The 14599-nt window shown below is 58.3% G+C and overlaps 4 protein-coding genes across 4 annotated transcripts; 1 reads left to right on the top strand and 3 right to left on the bottom strand.

Annotated features, from left to right (window-relative positions):
• Nucleotides 1-1917: 1917 nt before the first annotated feature.
• Nucleotides 1918-2703, top strand: CDEST_01106 (Putative glucosamine/galactosamine-6-phosphate isomerase, nagB/RpiA transferase; the record flags this gene model as incomplete). The annotated part of the gene is made up of 1 exon (XM_062917265.1): nucleotides 1918-2703. The coding sequence occupies one exon, from the start codon at nucleotides 1918-1920 to the stop codon at nucleotides 2701-2703; it is 786 nt and encodes a 261-aa protein (XP_062773316.1).
• A 577-nt stretch (nucleotides 2704-3280) lies between these two features.
• CDEST_01105 (Putative tannase/feruloyl esterase, alpha/Beta hydrolase) lies at nucleotides 3281-7345 on the bottom strand. Its single transcript, XM_062917264.1, has 3 exons — nucleotides 5472-7345; nucleotides 4564-5334; nucleotides 3281-4441 (listed from the first exon to the last, which is right to left on the bottom strand). Exons 1-3 carry the CDS (start codon nucleotides 5976-5978, stop codon nucleotides 4079-4081), a joined length of 1641 nt encoding a protein of 546 aa, XP_062773315.1. The 5' UTR covers nucleotides 5979-7345; the 3' UTR covers nucleotides 3281-4078.
• Nucleotides 7346-7548: 203 nt separating this feature from the next.
• On the bottom strand, nucleotides 7549-9932 carry CDEST_01104 (Putative heterokaryon incompatibility; the record flags this gene model as incomplete). Its single annotated transcript, XM_062917263.1, has 2 exons — nucleotides 7549-9209; nucleotides 9272-9932. 2 exons carry the CDS (start codon nucleotides 9930-9932, stop codon nucleotides 7549-7551), a joined length of 2322 nt encoding a protein of 773 aa, XP_062773314.1.
• A 135-nt stretch (nucleotides 9933-10067) lies between these two features.
• Nucleotides 10068-12969, bottom strand: CDEST_01103 (Putative major facilitator superfamily, MFS transporter superfamily). The gene is made up of 3 exons (XM_062917262.1): nucleotides 12235-12969; nucleotides 12010-12110; nucleotides 10068-11929 (listed from the first exon to the last, which is right to left on the bottom strand). Exons 1-3 carry the CDS (start codon nucleotides 12448-12450, stop codon nucleotides 10582-10584), a joined length of 1665 nt encoding a protein of 554 aa, XP_062773313.1. The 5' UTR covers nucleotides 12451-12969; the 3' UTR covers nucleotides 10068-10581.
• Between the last annotated feature and the right edge of the window lie 1630 nt (nucleotides 12970-14599).

Raw genomic sequence — 14599 nt, 5'->3', positions numbered from 1 at the left:
GATTTCGCGTCAAACTTCGACATTGACCAGGTTGAGCTTATCGAGAGGGGGCTGACTTGTCATGGACTTGCCCCGGTGGGATGTTGAGTCATGGAGGCGTCTATCAAACGTGCCGCAGAGCATGACGCAGTCGTGCCTTGGTCTTGTCAAGAGCCCCCGGAGGCACCCGTATCCAATCGGGGTTGTACATCATATCCACCCGGACAATGGCCGTTGCGAGAGCGGGAGAAAAGGGTTAAGGGAGACGGAGCACTCGGGAGGGCAATGTCGTCAACTTGACATAACGCATAGGTGTGCCGTAACGAAGAGTGCCTATCGATGGTGTAACACGATCGAGGCATGTGGTGTCCCGGTATGTCCTGAGATGAACTATGATGGCTCTTGGGATCAGTGTCCTCGATTTTCCTTCGGCCGGCTATTTGTCGGACGACAGCTAAAGTAAGGTACCCCCCTTTAGGTACCTAAGGTAGGTTGGTAAGGTGAGGTAGGTGTAGGTACCGGGCCTTTCTCCGTGCCGGGACCGATGGCTTAATGGCTTCCGCCGGAGCTCCTTCCGTTTCTACGCCGCCGTCGTCCCTTCCGCACCCGGTGCCTGCCTGCCCTCTTTCTCTGGTCTAACTGACAGCCTGATCTGATACTCCGTTGTGGGAAGGCAGGAGGGGAGAGGACGGCCGTGTACTTGCTCCCACTCCACCCTTGCGTGCTACAGTCTTTTTTTTTTGCCTGTGCTTACATAATGCGACAAACTCAGTCACGCCCGTCGATGTTCGATCGCGGGCCCCGCCGCAAATCATCTCATCCGCATCGCCCCAACAGCAATGTTCCGCGCCCGCAATCACCTCACCTCATCTCACCTCACCTCACCACCCGTCAGCCACCCGTCGGCCGGATGGACGAGGCGGGACACCCGTGTCCATAATGCCGCAATGTCTCGCCTGCCCGGCATCAGTCCATAATAGCGGCCCACTGGCGACTGGCGACTGGCGACTAGCATCTGCCACCGTTATCCATCACAAATCGCTAGTGAAACCGCAGTCAAAGTGCACACACACTTCTCTGTGCACTACGCCCGGCCGTGCCCTCCATCCCGCGATGCAGCGATGCAGTGCGCCGCCACCTCGCCTGCTTATCCATTACCCAACCACCAAGCGACGGCCAATCTGAGTACACTGTTTCGACTCGGAGAGCACCCGAGCTCTGGACCGTGTGTCTCGAATCAGACGCAAAATAAGTTTGAAAAAATGACGAAGAGGAAACGAAAGAAGAGAAGAAAACGAAGACAAAGGGACAAAATACACCACATCCGCCCCCCCCCCCCCCCCAAAGCATCCCACTTTGACCCCACTATCGTTATTTGTTTTGATTTGTTCCCTGTGCTTTTCTTCTTCTTTTCCCACATTTCCAGTCGTCTGGAAACATCCACGACTCCATCCTGCCGCTCGGCGGTTGATCCAATTGACCGGCCCCATCTCTTCGGCCCTTATTACCTGCTTTCCCGTGCTCTCTGTCTATCCTTCATCTGAACCGCCGTACGCTATCTATTACTCCGTTCACCTACCTACCTACCTACCTACCAATCTTACTCCGTGCTGCTCCCACCATCCACCTAAATCGCATCCCGCAGAAAGCGCACACAGGCTACATACGGCGCCCCAAGTACGGAGACTCGCGCAGCTCGCCTTCTCCAACTTTCGGACCACCCCTCTTTCTGCACCGGTTGTAACAACCAAACCCGATTTTCCTTGTGCCTTTTTTTTTTTCTTTTCTTTTTTTCCTCTTTCCCCCCTCCCCCTCCCCCTCCCTCCCTCTCTCACAACCTCATCACACACGAACTTCCGACTCCCGGCTCCCGACTCTCCCGCTTCTCTTCTACACTCACACACCTATCTCACTTGCTCTCTCCATCCCTACCCCACCATGAGCAACAAACAGCCGAACCTCTTCGCGTACCCTTCGGTCGACGACCTCGCGCCCGCCCTGCGATCCTACGTCATCCAGGCCCAGAATGCCGGCCTGAGCCGTCACGGCGCCTTCAAGGTCGCCGTCTCGGGCGGCTCCCTGCCCAAGACTCTGGCCCAGGCCCTCCTGGCGCCCTCCTCCGGCCCCGACGACCAAGTCCACTTTGCCAAGTGGGAGATCTTCTTCGCCGACGAGCGTGCCGTGCCCCTCGACCACGACGACTCCAACTACGCCCTCCTCAAGAAGGAGCTGCTCGATAAGATCCCCGCCGACCAGGGTGCCCCGACCGTCCACCCCATCGACACCACCTACCTGAACGACACCCAGGAGCTGGCCGACCAGTACGAGAAGACGCTCGTCACCAGCTTCGCCAGTCGCGACAGCGTGCGCCTGCCCATCTTTGACCTCCTGCTGCTCGGCTCCGGCCCCGACGGCCACACCTGCAGCCTGTTCCCCGGCCACGAGCTGCTGCGCGAGACCACCGCCTGGGTCGCCCCCATCGAGGACTCGCCCAAGCCCCCTCCCAAGCGCATCACCCTCACCCTGCCCGTCGTCAACCATGCCGTCAAGATCGCCTTCGTCGCCACCGGCGCCGGCAAGAAGGACATCATGAAGCGCATCTTTGAGCACGGCGACGGTCTGCCCTGCGCCCTCGTCAACGAGGGCGCCGGCGACCGCGTCAGCTGGTTCGTCGACAACGCCGCCGTCGAAGGCGTTAGCTACCCCCGTCGTCCTTTCTTGTGAGCCACAGAACGCAGTGGGACGGATTCCCTAAGGGGGTGAGGGGTTGGAGGATGCAAGCCGGATTTGTACAGGACGACAGCGCATGATGAAGGGGAAATTTCCCATTGCTCATTTCAGATAGACAGGGACTCGGTGAAAGGCACATTCTCCCTGGAGAGAGGTGAGAGCTCAAAAGGAGGACGATCACCCGCAGAACAACGACCGGCGTGCTTGCGAGCGTCGCGGGTCATTTGGACCTAGTCTTCTTCCGCCTTTTCTTTAGGTTTCGTTTCTCTTCGAACCCTCCCTCCCTCCCCCCCTCTCTCTTCCTTGGATCTGCGCCATTTATTCGCCGGGACCCGAGATTTTGATATCCACATGCATTCCAAACCAAAAAACACCATAACGATTTCACGATACGAAGGAAATGAGACGGAGGGCACAGAACGGATGAAGATATTTGTCGGAACGGGTCGGGTACGCTGCCGTCATATAGCACCTCGAACGGTAGATAGCACGACGGGCGTCTCTTTCTCTCTTCCAAAGGGGTTCCCGAAATGCAACAAAAGACACATCATGCATATCGGATCCGCCGACGCACACCTACTACGTCTCTTGAACCAAATCTCGTGCCCCTCATTCCCGTTTTGCCCCCGCCCCTGGGAACGCGTGCGGATGACATGGTGGAGAGAGGGATGATCTTCTCCCTCTCCTGGATGCGTCGTTCTCGCTTGTCCTTGGCGTAACGCCACACACCTCACCCCGCCGATGACGATGACGATCCATGTAGGGCTGAAACTTGGTCTCATCCTCCGTGCCTCATGCCTGGTACGTTTGCCTTACTTGCCTATCTCTCTCTATCTTCCACCTTACCGCCATTGCGGAAAGATCAGCGGGAAGCGAGATGGAGAGAGCAAGGGGCCGGGCCCAGACCGGCGGTATTTTCTCGAGGTGGGCCATTGGGGAGTCTAATTCCACGTCAGGTCTTATCGGAAGAGTCACCTTGAGCTTCCGCGCCAGAGGGAATTCATGGGATGTTGTTGATTTACTCTACGACCCTGCCTCAGTTCAGTGGGCGAGGGACTGCTGCGGCTGTGGACGATTGCCCCGGAGTTCTCACTCGAGACAGTCCCGGTCACCTTGACGCCGTTTCACCTAGCCAAATTCTACACGACGCCTGGAGAGGACCGCCGTTGTTTTAACATCGAAGTGGTCAGGGCAAAGGATGGGTTTCATGGCCTAGATGACGACATTGACCACATGTCAAACCAGCTACACGGAGAGACGGTGAAAGACGAGAATACACGTCAAACACCGAATCCCCCCCTCCTCTCCCGAACTCGTAGACCGGCCTGGGAAACAACCCCTTTTCTGTACAAACCCCCCGCCACAACCACTACGAGACGCGCGCCTCGCCGGCACACGACCAGCACTCGGTCCGCGACGGGTCGCCACAGCCGCCGTCCAACGCCGCCGTCTGCGGGTACGCGCACAGTATCCTCTCGTGCGTCGTCGTCTTCGCCGCCTCCTCGTCGACGACGGCCACCCTCACCGGCGTCCGCTCGGGAGGGGCTGCGCCGTTCTCGACCCAGTCGCGCAGCTGCGAGAAGAGCCCCGTCGGCGGCCCGCTCGCTCCGCCGTAGCAGTGCGCGAGCCCAGGCGCCTCGAAGTGCCGGTAAAAATCCCGGATGTCCGGGGTGACGCCCGCCACGGCGTCGTAGTACGCCGCTATTCCGGCAGGCGGGATGACGTTGTCGGTCTGTTTTGCGTGCGATTTCAGTCAGCTGGGTTCGTCTACAAGACTACGAGTGGGGGAAGACTCGAAAAAGGTAAGGGAGTGGAGAAGATAGAGGAAGGGGAGTCGGTGGAGGCGGAACTCACGAGACCGTGGAACGAGACCATCTTGCCCCCCGCAGCCTTGAAGGCCCGCAGGTCCGGGTCGGCCGTGTCCAGCATGGACTGGTACTGCTGCTCTCCCCGGTGGACGAGCTCGTCGAACCGCTCGCGCGTCATGTTTCCGAGCGGGAAGCTCGCGTCCTTGGCCAGGAAGAGCTGGAACCACGTGGTGCCGAGCACCACGGGCGCCCCCGCGCAGCCGTCCGCGTCGCAGCTCGTGCCCGCGATGCCGCCCAGCCCGTTCAGGTTGCCCGTGAGGTCCGCCCCCGGCAGGATCCCCGGGTAGATGCTCTCGCCGTCGGCGGTGACGACGCCGCGCCACGTGGCGTTAACGACGACGGCCGCGGCCTCGCTGATGGTCTTGTCGGCCCCGCCGGCCTGCGGACAGGCCGTCTGCGTCCCGACGAGGGAGAAGGGGTCGAAGGCGTCAAGGCACGCGCCGGCGTCCGAGATGACGCCGTCGACGACGCCGTCGGCCCCGTCGCACGCGGCCACAGCGGCCCTGACGATGGCGTCGAGCTCGCACGGGTACGGGTACGCGCCCAGCTCGTTCATGACCTGCTGCGGCCAGTGGATGTGGGCGAACAGCCGGGTCCAGTTGATGGCGGGCGCGCCGGCGACGATGCCGTCGTAGAGGTCCGGGTACCGCTGGGCCAGCGCGAGGCCCTGCCGGCCGCCCTGGGAGCAGCCGGTCCAGTACGAGTACGCCGGGTCGCGGCCGTAGAAGCTCTTGACGAGGGACTTGCCGATGACCGCCTGGGTGAAAATTGTGCCAGTGTCAGCAACCAATTCTCTGGGGATTGTATGTGAAATTATAACACCACCACTACCACCACCACAAGAGGCTGAACCGCGCAAAAGGCGCTCGACAAAGGCAGGAATATGCTACATACCTGGTCGTACAGGGACACGTAGGCCAGGTTCTGCAGGCAGTACAGGTCGACGTTGCCGGGGCTGAGGAGGGCCCAGGGGGTAGGGTCCTCTGAGGATCCTAGGCCGGCGTCCGTGGTAACCGTGGCGTAGCCGTCGGCGAGGGCGCCGATCATGGCGCCGTAGCTCAGCCAGATGCGGCCGGCGGCGTACCCCCCGCCCCCGACGGCCAAGAACCGCTCGTTCCAACCACCGTCCGGCGCTGAAGAGGAGGAGGACGACGACGACGATGACGGCAGCCAGGCTTCGACGACGATCCTATCGCCCTGGCCCGGGTGAGTGTAGGTGACGGTGACGTTGCAGAAGGTGGCGTTGCGGAGCTCGGCGGCCGGCGAGGTGAAGCGGACGCCTTCCGGGGCCGAGGCGCTGTAGTTCGTCACCAGGTTCGCCTCGAGGGCCAGCACCGAGGCGCCAAAGACGGACGGGTCGAAGGCGCCCGGCACGCAGTTCTGCGCGAGTGTGAGGACCATCTTGAGGAGTGGGTAGTCCACAGATACCGCCGACAACCGGTGTGTCTGTTTGATGGATTTCGTTAAGAGACGGTGGGCGAGACTTCCTTCATCTTCTGTACTCGTGTCGACGAAGGGTCTTTATACCGGTGCATGAGAGCCCATCCCATCCGGAGTTCTTGACAGGGTTTCGAATCCTTCAAAAACCTGCAGCCGTACCGACATTGCAACTCGAGGAGCGCATACGATCCTGTCCGTTGCTGCTGTTGCCGGTGAGACGCTTTTGGCAACCCTCGCAGGCTGTGTTGTGCCATTGGTCCTGGAGCACATTACCAGGCCTGAGTCATTGGCCGGGACGTATGGAGAGCAGACCTTGCTAACCTGGTCAGTTTACTGTCTAGAATGACGGAGAACGCATCAGGGGGGGTTACTGCATTAGTTCGTCTGACCCGGAAGCAGATCCGACCTCGTGTGGGCACTGTGGCAACTCGTCTAAGGGTTCCGACTTACATGCTGCCAATGATACGCCGCGGAATGCGCGTCATGTGCTGTCAGCTTCTCGGCGTAAGGCTCATCGGAGAGGTTGCAGTATATTGCAGTCGCAGTAGTAGTACGAATGAGACCGTTACTCAGGCGGTCGTCAACTCTATATCCTCCAATGGCGGTCGCACCCGCCAACGAGTAATCTACCACAGAAACAAAAACCTGGGTGTGTTGCTGACCATCCTGCGGGTTCCGGTGCCGTCTGTGAAGCTGACGCCAAGAAGGCGGGCTGAGCGGTATTGAGCAGATTATCTCAGGTTGAACGGAGCCGAACCTGCAGGAGGAATTAGCGGCTTGATGGGCATGTCCACAACGAGGCACCCAAAGTCGCAAAGGCGATCTTCACGAGCACTTTTGATATTGCGGCCCGGATCCTGTCCGGGGTCATATTCCTACAATCAACTCAGGTGCAGTGCGCGCAGTTTAACTTATCATTAACCCGCTCAGTTCGAACTCCGTTTTACCTCCGGGTCCAGACTTGCAGCATTCGCTTCATTAATAAACCCCTCTACTTGCCTATTAGAAATTCTTGTGCAAGGCTTGGAGTCCTCAATCCAACATTCCCCTACTACTCTAAGAAACTTGAAAAGTCAACAGCAACAAATTGGTAAGAAAAAACATACAGCTTTCTGGCATGCAGTGTCAAAGGACGGCTAAACTGCTCATGTTGTAGAGTTTCTGCGGTCCCAACCAGCCAATACCAAATATCAGATATTTCTAGCTATGGCTCTTAGACTGTTCCTAGAATGATTACTCCAGACCCAGACAATATAGACACGTGAAACAATGTCATCACCACTGACCATCGTCCTTGTCACAAGGTCTAACGGGCTAAAAGAAGGTAGCACTATCCTTAGGGGGGTTTCCGGGGACCAAAAGTCTTGATATGTTACCGAGGCAGACAAATGAGGTTGAAATACACCAAAGTATCAACTACCTTCTTGACGCTGGCAGAGTAAATGAAAACCCTGAGACACGGGCATACAAAAGTGAAGAAAGTCGCCAACCCTGCTTCGCTTGAGTGACTTACGGTACTTGGATACCCCTTCTAGACCAGCACAAGCTCACGAATGTTCTCCTTGCCGCCGAAAAATCTCCTAACCTGAGCCAGGTATTCTTTTTTTGTTGACCAGCCTACTGCTCCCCTCCGTTCCCAGTACTGTACAGTTTCAAAGGTGCCAACGCGGACGTACCGGCCAGTGCCCTTCTCCACCAGCACGATACCGTTTACCAACTTTGTTTTGGTACTAAGTACCAGCAGTTCAGCTTTGGACCCGGAATCCGCCCACAGTCTGTCGTCGTCCGTATAATCAAGGTGTATGTAGAACAGACCGTCCACCGACCTGACCCCCTGTGACTCAGCATAGAGCTTCGGGATGGGGGAAAGGGACACGATCAAGCCGCGGATGTGAATATCGGTTGCTTGGACCTCGCCGGAGAGGCCCCTCGGTAATGACAGGTTGATATAGCAGCCTAGCACATCAAAGTCTTTGCTCTTCTTCCGAGGGTCTAAGCTCAACCAAGTTATTCCGCAACTAACAGATGCCCAACTCCAGGAAGGTGCTGGCCGTGAACCAGCAGCAGCACGGCCTTCGCGTGATGGCGGAGAACCGGCCTTTACCTTCCACCCTAGACCCATTACCAGATCAGACTTCCACAGCCCGTAATGATACTCGTCTCCTGAGATGAACGCAAACTCTCTTGCTATGGCGGATATCGCAGGCAGGCGGTCCGTCTGGTGCGTCATCTCCCGGTCGCAGTAGGCGGTAACGAGACGATACCAACAGTCGTGGATGGTGGAAACGTGAGCAGGTTTGAGGTGATTCCACAACAATTCCGTCACTTCTTCCAGGATGCCTGCGTCGCCGTAACCCGGGTCGCAGTGCCATTTGGCGTCCATCCAACCGTCATACTGCTGCGCCTTCTGTTCGGTGCAGTAGCAGATCCACGTCGTCTGGCTTTCGCGATACTGGAGCTGCCGCCTGCTGAACAGGGCTTCTTGAAGCGTCCATGCCCGCCTGTACCACGGTTCCTGGCTGTCCATCCCTTTCGGTCCCGGTCTGAGAATAACGGGAAACGGTGCCGGGTCGGCCGAAGACCTGTAGTGCCAATTGGCTTCCATCTTGAACACGAGCTGCGATTGCTTGTCTGCTGGGACGAGTTTCTCCATGGTTGAGGCTCGCTTGGCGAGAAACCCCTCGCTGACCTCCTTTGCTGCGGACGCGACGATGGTGAATGAGGCACATCGGTAGATGTCGCCCATCCTAGACAGCTCCCTCGCTTTAAAATCCTCGTCGTCTTGAAGAATACAAACTGCGTCAATCCAGAGGAGCTCGTAACCGAGCTCGTACGTTGTGATCATGGCGTCCCGAATGGTCGGGTCCAACTGCGGTATGCTGATTCCGGACATCAAAGCGGACTTATTGTCCTTGTTAAGAAGAAGTTTCTGGGTCCCTCGCCCCCAGCAGTAGGATAGCGCGAGGTACCTCTCTATCATGTTCGATGGCACTTGGATCAATATTGCCGAGTCCCGGCTTAACACCTTAAGGATCAGTGACGGCATCAAGGAGGGTAAGTTGAGGATTCCACACTTGTGTTGGACCTCACATCTCCGCAGCCAATTTTTAATAAGGGCAAACGTAGTTGGACTGTTGGGCAGCAGATTAATAGGCGATGCGACAGTGTTCTCGTACGCTTCTGCAATGTTGACTACAAGGCGCAGTGTTCAGCCTTAGCTCCGTCTTTGCAACCGACAACGGATATAAACTTACCCGGGGGTACCAATGCCAAAAACGAAGCCCTTTGTTCTATCAAACCGGTCTCGGTAGGACTTTTGAAGACACCCAGTCTGACGTCCACACAAAAAGAGTTCCATCTGACGCGAGAGAAACTCATGATGAGCTGAACCAGAATCCTCTTTTGGTACGGGGAAGGCGGCGGGAGCTTTTGGCACATGGAAGAGTTTGTGAAGATATGCTTCCGGGGGCGGATCCAGTCGACAACCGAGTTGTGGTGAAGGCGTAGGAACTTCCTCCCCTCGAGACCACCAAGAGAGACGGCGAGGTCTTCGTAATGCTTATCCGACAGCTGAAAGCCATGTTTTTCACGATCGAAAAAAACCCTCTCGGGTTCTTGTTCAACCTTCTCCTTTAATTGCAGGTAGACAATCCGTTCTCTGATCATCGACCAGAAGGCGCAGCCCGACGCGGCCATGTTGAAGACTTCCTGGTCTGTCGTGTCAAAATGCAAAGTCTTCCCACCATGTTCTGAGCTATGGTTCACCACCGGCCGGAGTCTGATGATGAAAATCTGGCAGTGCTCGCAGGAGTGCCCCTTTGTGTCATCGGACACAGCCTCGTTCTTTAGCCGTAAAATCTCCCATTTGATTTCCTCTGCGGCGTCGTCATGAGGTTCACGGTGTGCTGTCTTCATAGCTGCTAGGCTTTGGAATCGACGGCCCAGTATCCGGCGTCGAGACAATATTCAAACTTGCCGCGTCTCGACCATCCTGTAGAATGTAAACTCACTGTGTTGGGGAGGCAGATGGCAAGTACTGATTCATCCCCCGTCCGAGGCTGTGTGCTCTATCTCACGCAAGGGAAAGAGAAGCCAATGACGTTGCGACGTGTGTTCCTGCGCCGCCTGCGGCGTCGTCGATTGGCCCAAAAGAAAAGAGTCTGCCACCCAAGCAGGCTTCATACAAGATGCACCGGAGGCGGCGCAGGTAAATGTATATACAAATGGCAGACTAGTTTGTCTGCCTGGCTTGAAGTCGCACAGGTGAGACGAATAACACATTTATGGTGAACGATACAGGGTATTGGACATAGGGCATACCGGCATTAGCGACAACAACTCTATGAATGGTTCTCTCACGCCACTCTGTCAAACTTTTGATGTGCCCTTGATATGCCCTTCTCACAACCGACTGCAGCTGATCTACTCCTTCCTCCCTTTTATTGGCAACACGGTTGTTACCATATGTGTGTACATCCAATCACCCATCTCCCACGCGGAAGTCTACACGCTCTCAATGACAGACACCGAGTGATGCCCCTCCCTAACGGCACACCCTCATGGCCTACTTGCCCAAGGCCTTCTCGCGGATAAAGAACGTCGAGACGAAAGCGAGCACCAGCAGCACCGCCACGGGGACCATGGCGCCCAGCGTCGCGATCTGGTAGCTGGCCCGGACCTCGGCAGCCATGGCGGGCGGCAGCTCGCGGATGTAGTCGAGGCTCTCGCGGACCCTCTCCTCGACGCGGCGCGCCTCGTCGCCGTCGCTCAGACGCGCGGCCAGCTGGGTGCGAAGCACCTGCTGCAGCACGGCCGAGCACACGCTGATGCCGATGCTGGACCCCAGCGAGCGGAACAGGTACGAGCAGGCGACGACGACGGCCGAATCCTGCACCGCGGCGTTGGACAGCAGCGCGACAAGCGTAGTCGTGATGCCGGCGCCGCCGCCGAGCGCGAGCAGCGCCATGCCGGCGACGACGCCGGCCGAGGACCGCAGGCGCAGGAAGACCACCGTCGGGGCGACGGCGAGCACCATGAAGCCGTACGCCAGCACGGTCAGCGTGTAATAGCGGCCGGTGCGCTTCATGAAGACGCCGGCGGAGACGCTCGCGGTGACAGAGGCGACCATGGCCGGGACGAGAGCGGCGCCGGCGACGGTGGCCGAGGCGCCCTGGACGGCCTGGAAGAAGAGGGGCAGGAAGAAGATGGAGGCGATGTGGGCGGCGATGCCGAAGAAGTTGGCGAGGTAGCAGGCGAAGAGCGAGCGGTCGAAGATGACGTGGCCGGGGGCGAAGGGGTGGGAGGCGACGCGCATCTCGACGAAGACGAAGGCGGCGAAGAGGATCGGGGTCGCGGCGAGGGCGGCGAGGGTGACGGGGGCGGACCAGCCGTGGTTGGAGCCCGAGTCGAGGCCGACGAGCAGGGCGACGACGGCGGCGACGAGGGTGGCGGCGCCGAGGAAGTCGACGCGGCGGACCTTTTCGCGCCAGTGGGCGTGGTCGGGGGGCGGCAGGTCGAGGACGAAGTAGACGGTGACGAAGGCGAGCACGCACAGCGGGACCTGGCCGGCGAAGGACCAGCGCCAGCCGACCGAGTCGGCGAGCAGGCCGCCGAGCGGGGCGCCGGTGGAGGTGCCGGCGGCGAAGATAATGTTGAGGTAGCCCTGCCAGACGCCGCGCTCGCGCAGGGGCACGATGTCGCTGAGGAGGATGGCGACGACGCTGTTCATGCCGCCGCCGCCGATGCCGGCGACGGCGCGGGCGACGCAGAGTTGGGGAAAGGAGCCGGCGAGGCCGCAGCCCAGGGAGCCGAGGGCAAAGACGACGTAGGCGAAGAGGAGGCACTCCTTGCGGCCGAAGATGTCGCTCAGCTTGCCGTAGAGCGGCTGGAAGCTGGTCAGGGTGATGTAGTAGCTGTTGAGGGAGGTGAGGTGAGGCGTCTGTTAGTCAAGGGCGAGGGAGGAGAGGGGGGGAAGGGGGGGATTTGGACTCACGCCGTTGCGAGCCAGCTCGTGTTGTTAAGGGCGTGCAGCTCGCTGCCGATCTTGGCGTAGGTTGCGACGGTGAGCAGCTGGTCGACGGCACAGAGGTAGATCTATAGAACATGGCCATCTCGGGTTAGTGAGCGGTCTCTTCGGGGGGGGGGGAACGAAAGTTTGCGCCGGATACGGGCCCCGGATGTGGGCGGGGGAGGGGCAGAGAGGGGGGGGAGAACATACGCCGATGCTGACGGCCGGGAGGAGGATGTGCATCTTCTTGGCCATCTCCGGGTTGCCGTCCCGGTTATCGTTGGCGTCGTCGGCCGCGGCCGGGGCGCCGTTGGCGTGGCCATTCTCGACCTCGACGGTGGTGCCGTTGGCGGTCTCCGAGCCGGAGTTGCGCAGCAGCGGCGAAGTCTCCGTGGCAACGGGGAGGCCGTCAGCGGAGCCGGTCATGACGACGGGAGAGAGGGGCCGTGGACGGGGAGTGAGGAGTAAAGCTTAAGTGAAGTGCCAAGGACCAATCGTCGAGGGCCTGCAGAGCGTTCAACGGAAGGAGAGTTTGAAGCACCGAAGCTCAATCGTGAATTTTGGCCCTTTGTTTTAAAAAGGCCTCTCCGCTTCCGTGCTGCGTTCGTTATCTGTATCTCTTCCTCCGACTTTCGCATCGCCGCCGATGGGGAACCGACAATCGATAATCAGCAATCCTCCTTCCCCTCCCCCCTGCTGCATGCAGTAATAGCCCCCGGTTTCTATCGGCGCCGTCGTTGCCGCATCGGAGACTTGCCCGACGAAAAGCCGGTCTGGCACCTTATCGTCGATAACGCCATTCCCGTGGCAGGGCACGTGATCTCGAACCCTGTCTTTCACTCACTCACTCAATCACTCGGTGAACTTGAGGAACGGCGGGTGAGGACTGAGGTGTGTGTGTGTGAGAGAGAGAGAGAGAGAGAGAGAGAGAGAGAGAGAGAGAGAGAGAATAAGCTTTGAGTGAGGAGTGGAATGAGAGTTATGAGTGAGAGCTATAGTCCTGTACTCTGTATTCAATTGGTCTTGTCGAATTACCGAGAAGCCACCTCAGAACTCTCTGCAGTCCCCTGTCTTCAACACGAAAACCTTCGTCGGCTGGCGGTGACAGTGACAGCAACAGCAACAGCACCGGTACATGGTAACCCCAAGCGTTGGTAGGATAAACAGGGATGCAGGGTGGGTATCGCATCGGCCACCGGAGATCAAATCAGACTTGGCGAGCCCGCTCCAGAGTATGCTACCAAAGATGACGGATCTCGACAACAACAAAAAAACTCCTCACCGGGCCCTGGCCTTTCGACCGAATCCAGCAGCCCCCTCCCCGCTCCCGAGACTTCCGTTCATCAATTATCAATCGCAGCAACGGGCGGACTAAGGAAAACCCCCCCCGCGCGTGGAACGAGAGCGGATCGCACCTCATCTTAAAAAATCCTGCCGGCTTGAAACAAACCGTCGACTCGCGACCCCATCCTTCCAAGCTCCCACGGCACAAAGACCTAGGAGGAAGAGCCCCAAAAGTCATTTTAATGTTAATTTATTTTCCGCAGTGGTGATGCGGGTTCCCGCCAAAACGATGTAGCTGTTGGGGAGGCAAGGCCATTGTTATTGGCTCGTTGTAAATGCGGCTTTTTTTTCCTTCTTCTTCTCTTCTTTCTTTTTACTTTCTCTTCTCGTCCTATTGCTAAGACCCCAGGAAGTCGCTCCTTGAATCATACGGCCGATTGACTGATTGAACAGTTTTGGAATTGATGCGGTTGGTTGTGGGACAACATGGTGCCGGCATTGTCGTCCGTTATCGTGTGCAGTGCGACTTCCTCAACTCTTCTTCGTACCTATACGAATGCCGTCGTATGTCAACATGGAGTGAGTTGACTGAGTTTCACATGATCCTGGTAAATCGACCGAACCCTCTCATGTCGTCCTAACTTTGTGCGCCTGCAAAAACGGGAACCGACCTTTTCGTCATCATTGCCTTTCCGGAGTCCAGGGGAGGGGAGCACATCATACATGACGCAGGGGAGCCTGGCAGGAAGCACGGAACTTCTCGGTCTGATCTGACTGCAAGGACATCCCAGCGGCATGACTTGTGAGACGCGAACGACCGAAGAGGTCAAAATGGCTCAAACCCGCTGTTCATGCGAGCAGCGGAGGCCCTTGCTCTTGTGTCGCTGCAAATGCGATGCGCCCGCCCCCCGTATTTCTGATGCCGGGCTGTGTGGGATTCACCCTTTTGCAGTTTGAGATGCGGAACCTCCCCTCCCCCCCCCCTAGCAGTTGCCAGTGGTAGGGCTCTCTGGAGCCTGGAGTCCTTCTGAAGTTCTGGTTGGCTTCCCTGGCGCAGATCGCCATTCGCCCGGCGTGGCTGGCTCGGGGCGTTGGAACGGCGTCAACGGTGTGAATGACGGCGGCGGGAATGGCGAGCGCAGGCCAGCTGGCAGCTCTTGCAGTTGATGCTACTGCGGCAGCTCAGGGCCTGAGCCAGCACGGATCCAGAAGACGAGAGTTGTCAGGCAAGTCGCAACGCGGGATTAGCCTTTGGCGTGCATGTGTCTAGAGTCAGTGGTTGGACGGCGGC

The sequence above is a fragment of the Colletotrichum destructivum genome, chromosome 1 (assembly GCF_034447905.1).
Source record: "Colletotrichum destructivum chromosome 1, complete sequence".
Taxonomy (NCBI): Eukaryota; Fungi; Ascomycota; class Sordariomycetes; order Glomerellales; family Glomerellaceae; genus Colletotrichum; species Colletotrichum destructivum.
This window is presented reverse-complemented; position numbering and strand designations above follow the sequence as displayed.

Bases quoted from the DNA above. Each gene is read 5' to 3' on its own strand.
- CDEST_01105 (XM_062917264.1), bottom strand. From the start codon at position 5,978: ATGGTCCTCACACTCGCGCAGAACTGCGTGCCGGGCGCCTTCGACCCG. The intron at 5,335-5,471 runs GTATGTAGCATA...ATTTTCACCCAG, and splicing joins ACGTGTCCCTGTACGACCAG to GCGGTCATCGGCAAGTCCCT. The intron at 4,442-4,563 runs GTGAGTTCCGCC...CACGCAAAACAG, and splicing joins TGGTCTCGTTCCACGGTCTC to ACCGACAACGTCATCCCGCC.
- CDEST_01103 (XM_062917262.1), bottom strand. From the start codon at position 12,450: ATGACCGGCTCCGCTGACGGCCTCCCCGTTGCCACGGAGACTTCGCCG. The intron at 12,111-12,234 runs GTATGTTCTCCC...CATGTTCTATAG, and splicing joins TCCCGGCCGTCAGCATCGGC to ATCTACCTCTGTGCCGTCGA. The intron at 11,930-12,009 runs GTGAGTCCAAAT...CTCCCTCAACAG, and splicing joins ACGAGCTGGCTCGCAACGGC to CTACTACATCACCCTGACCA.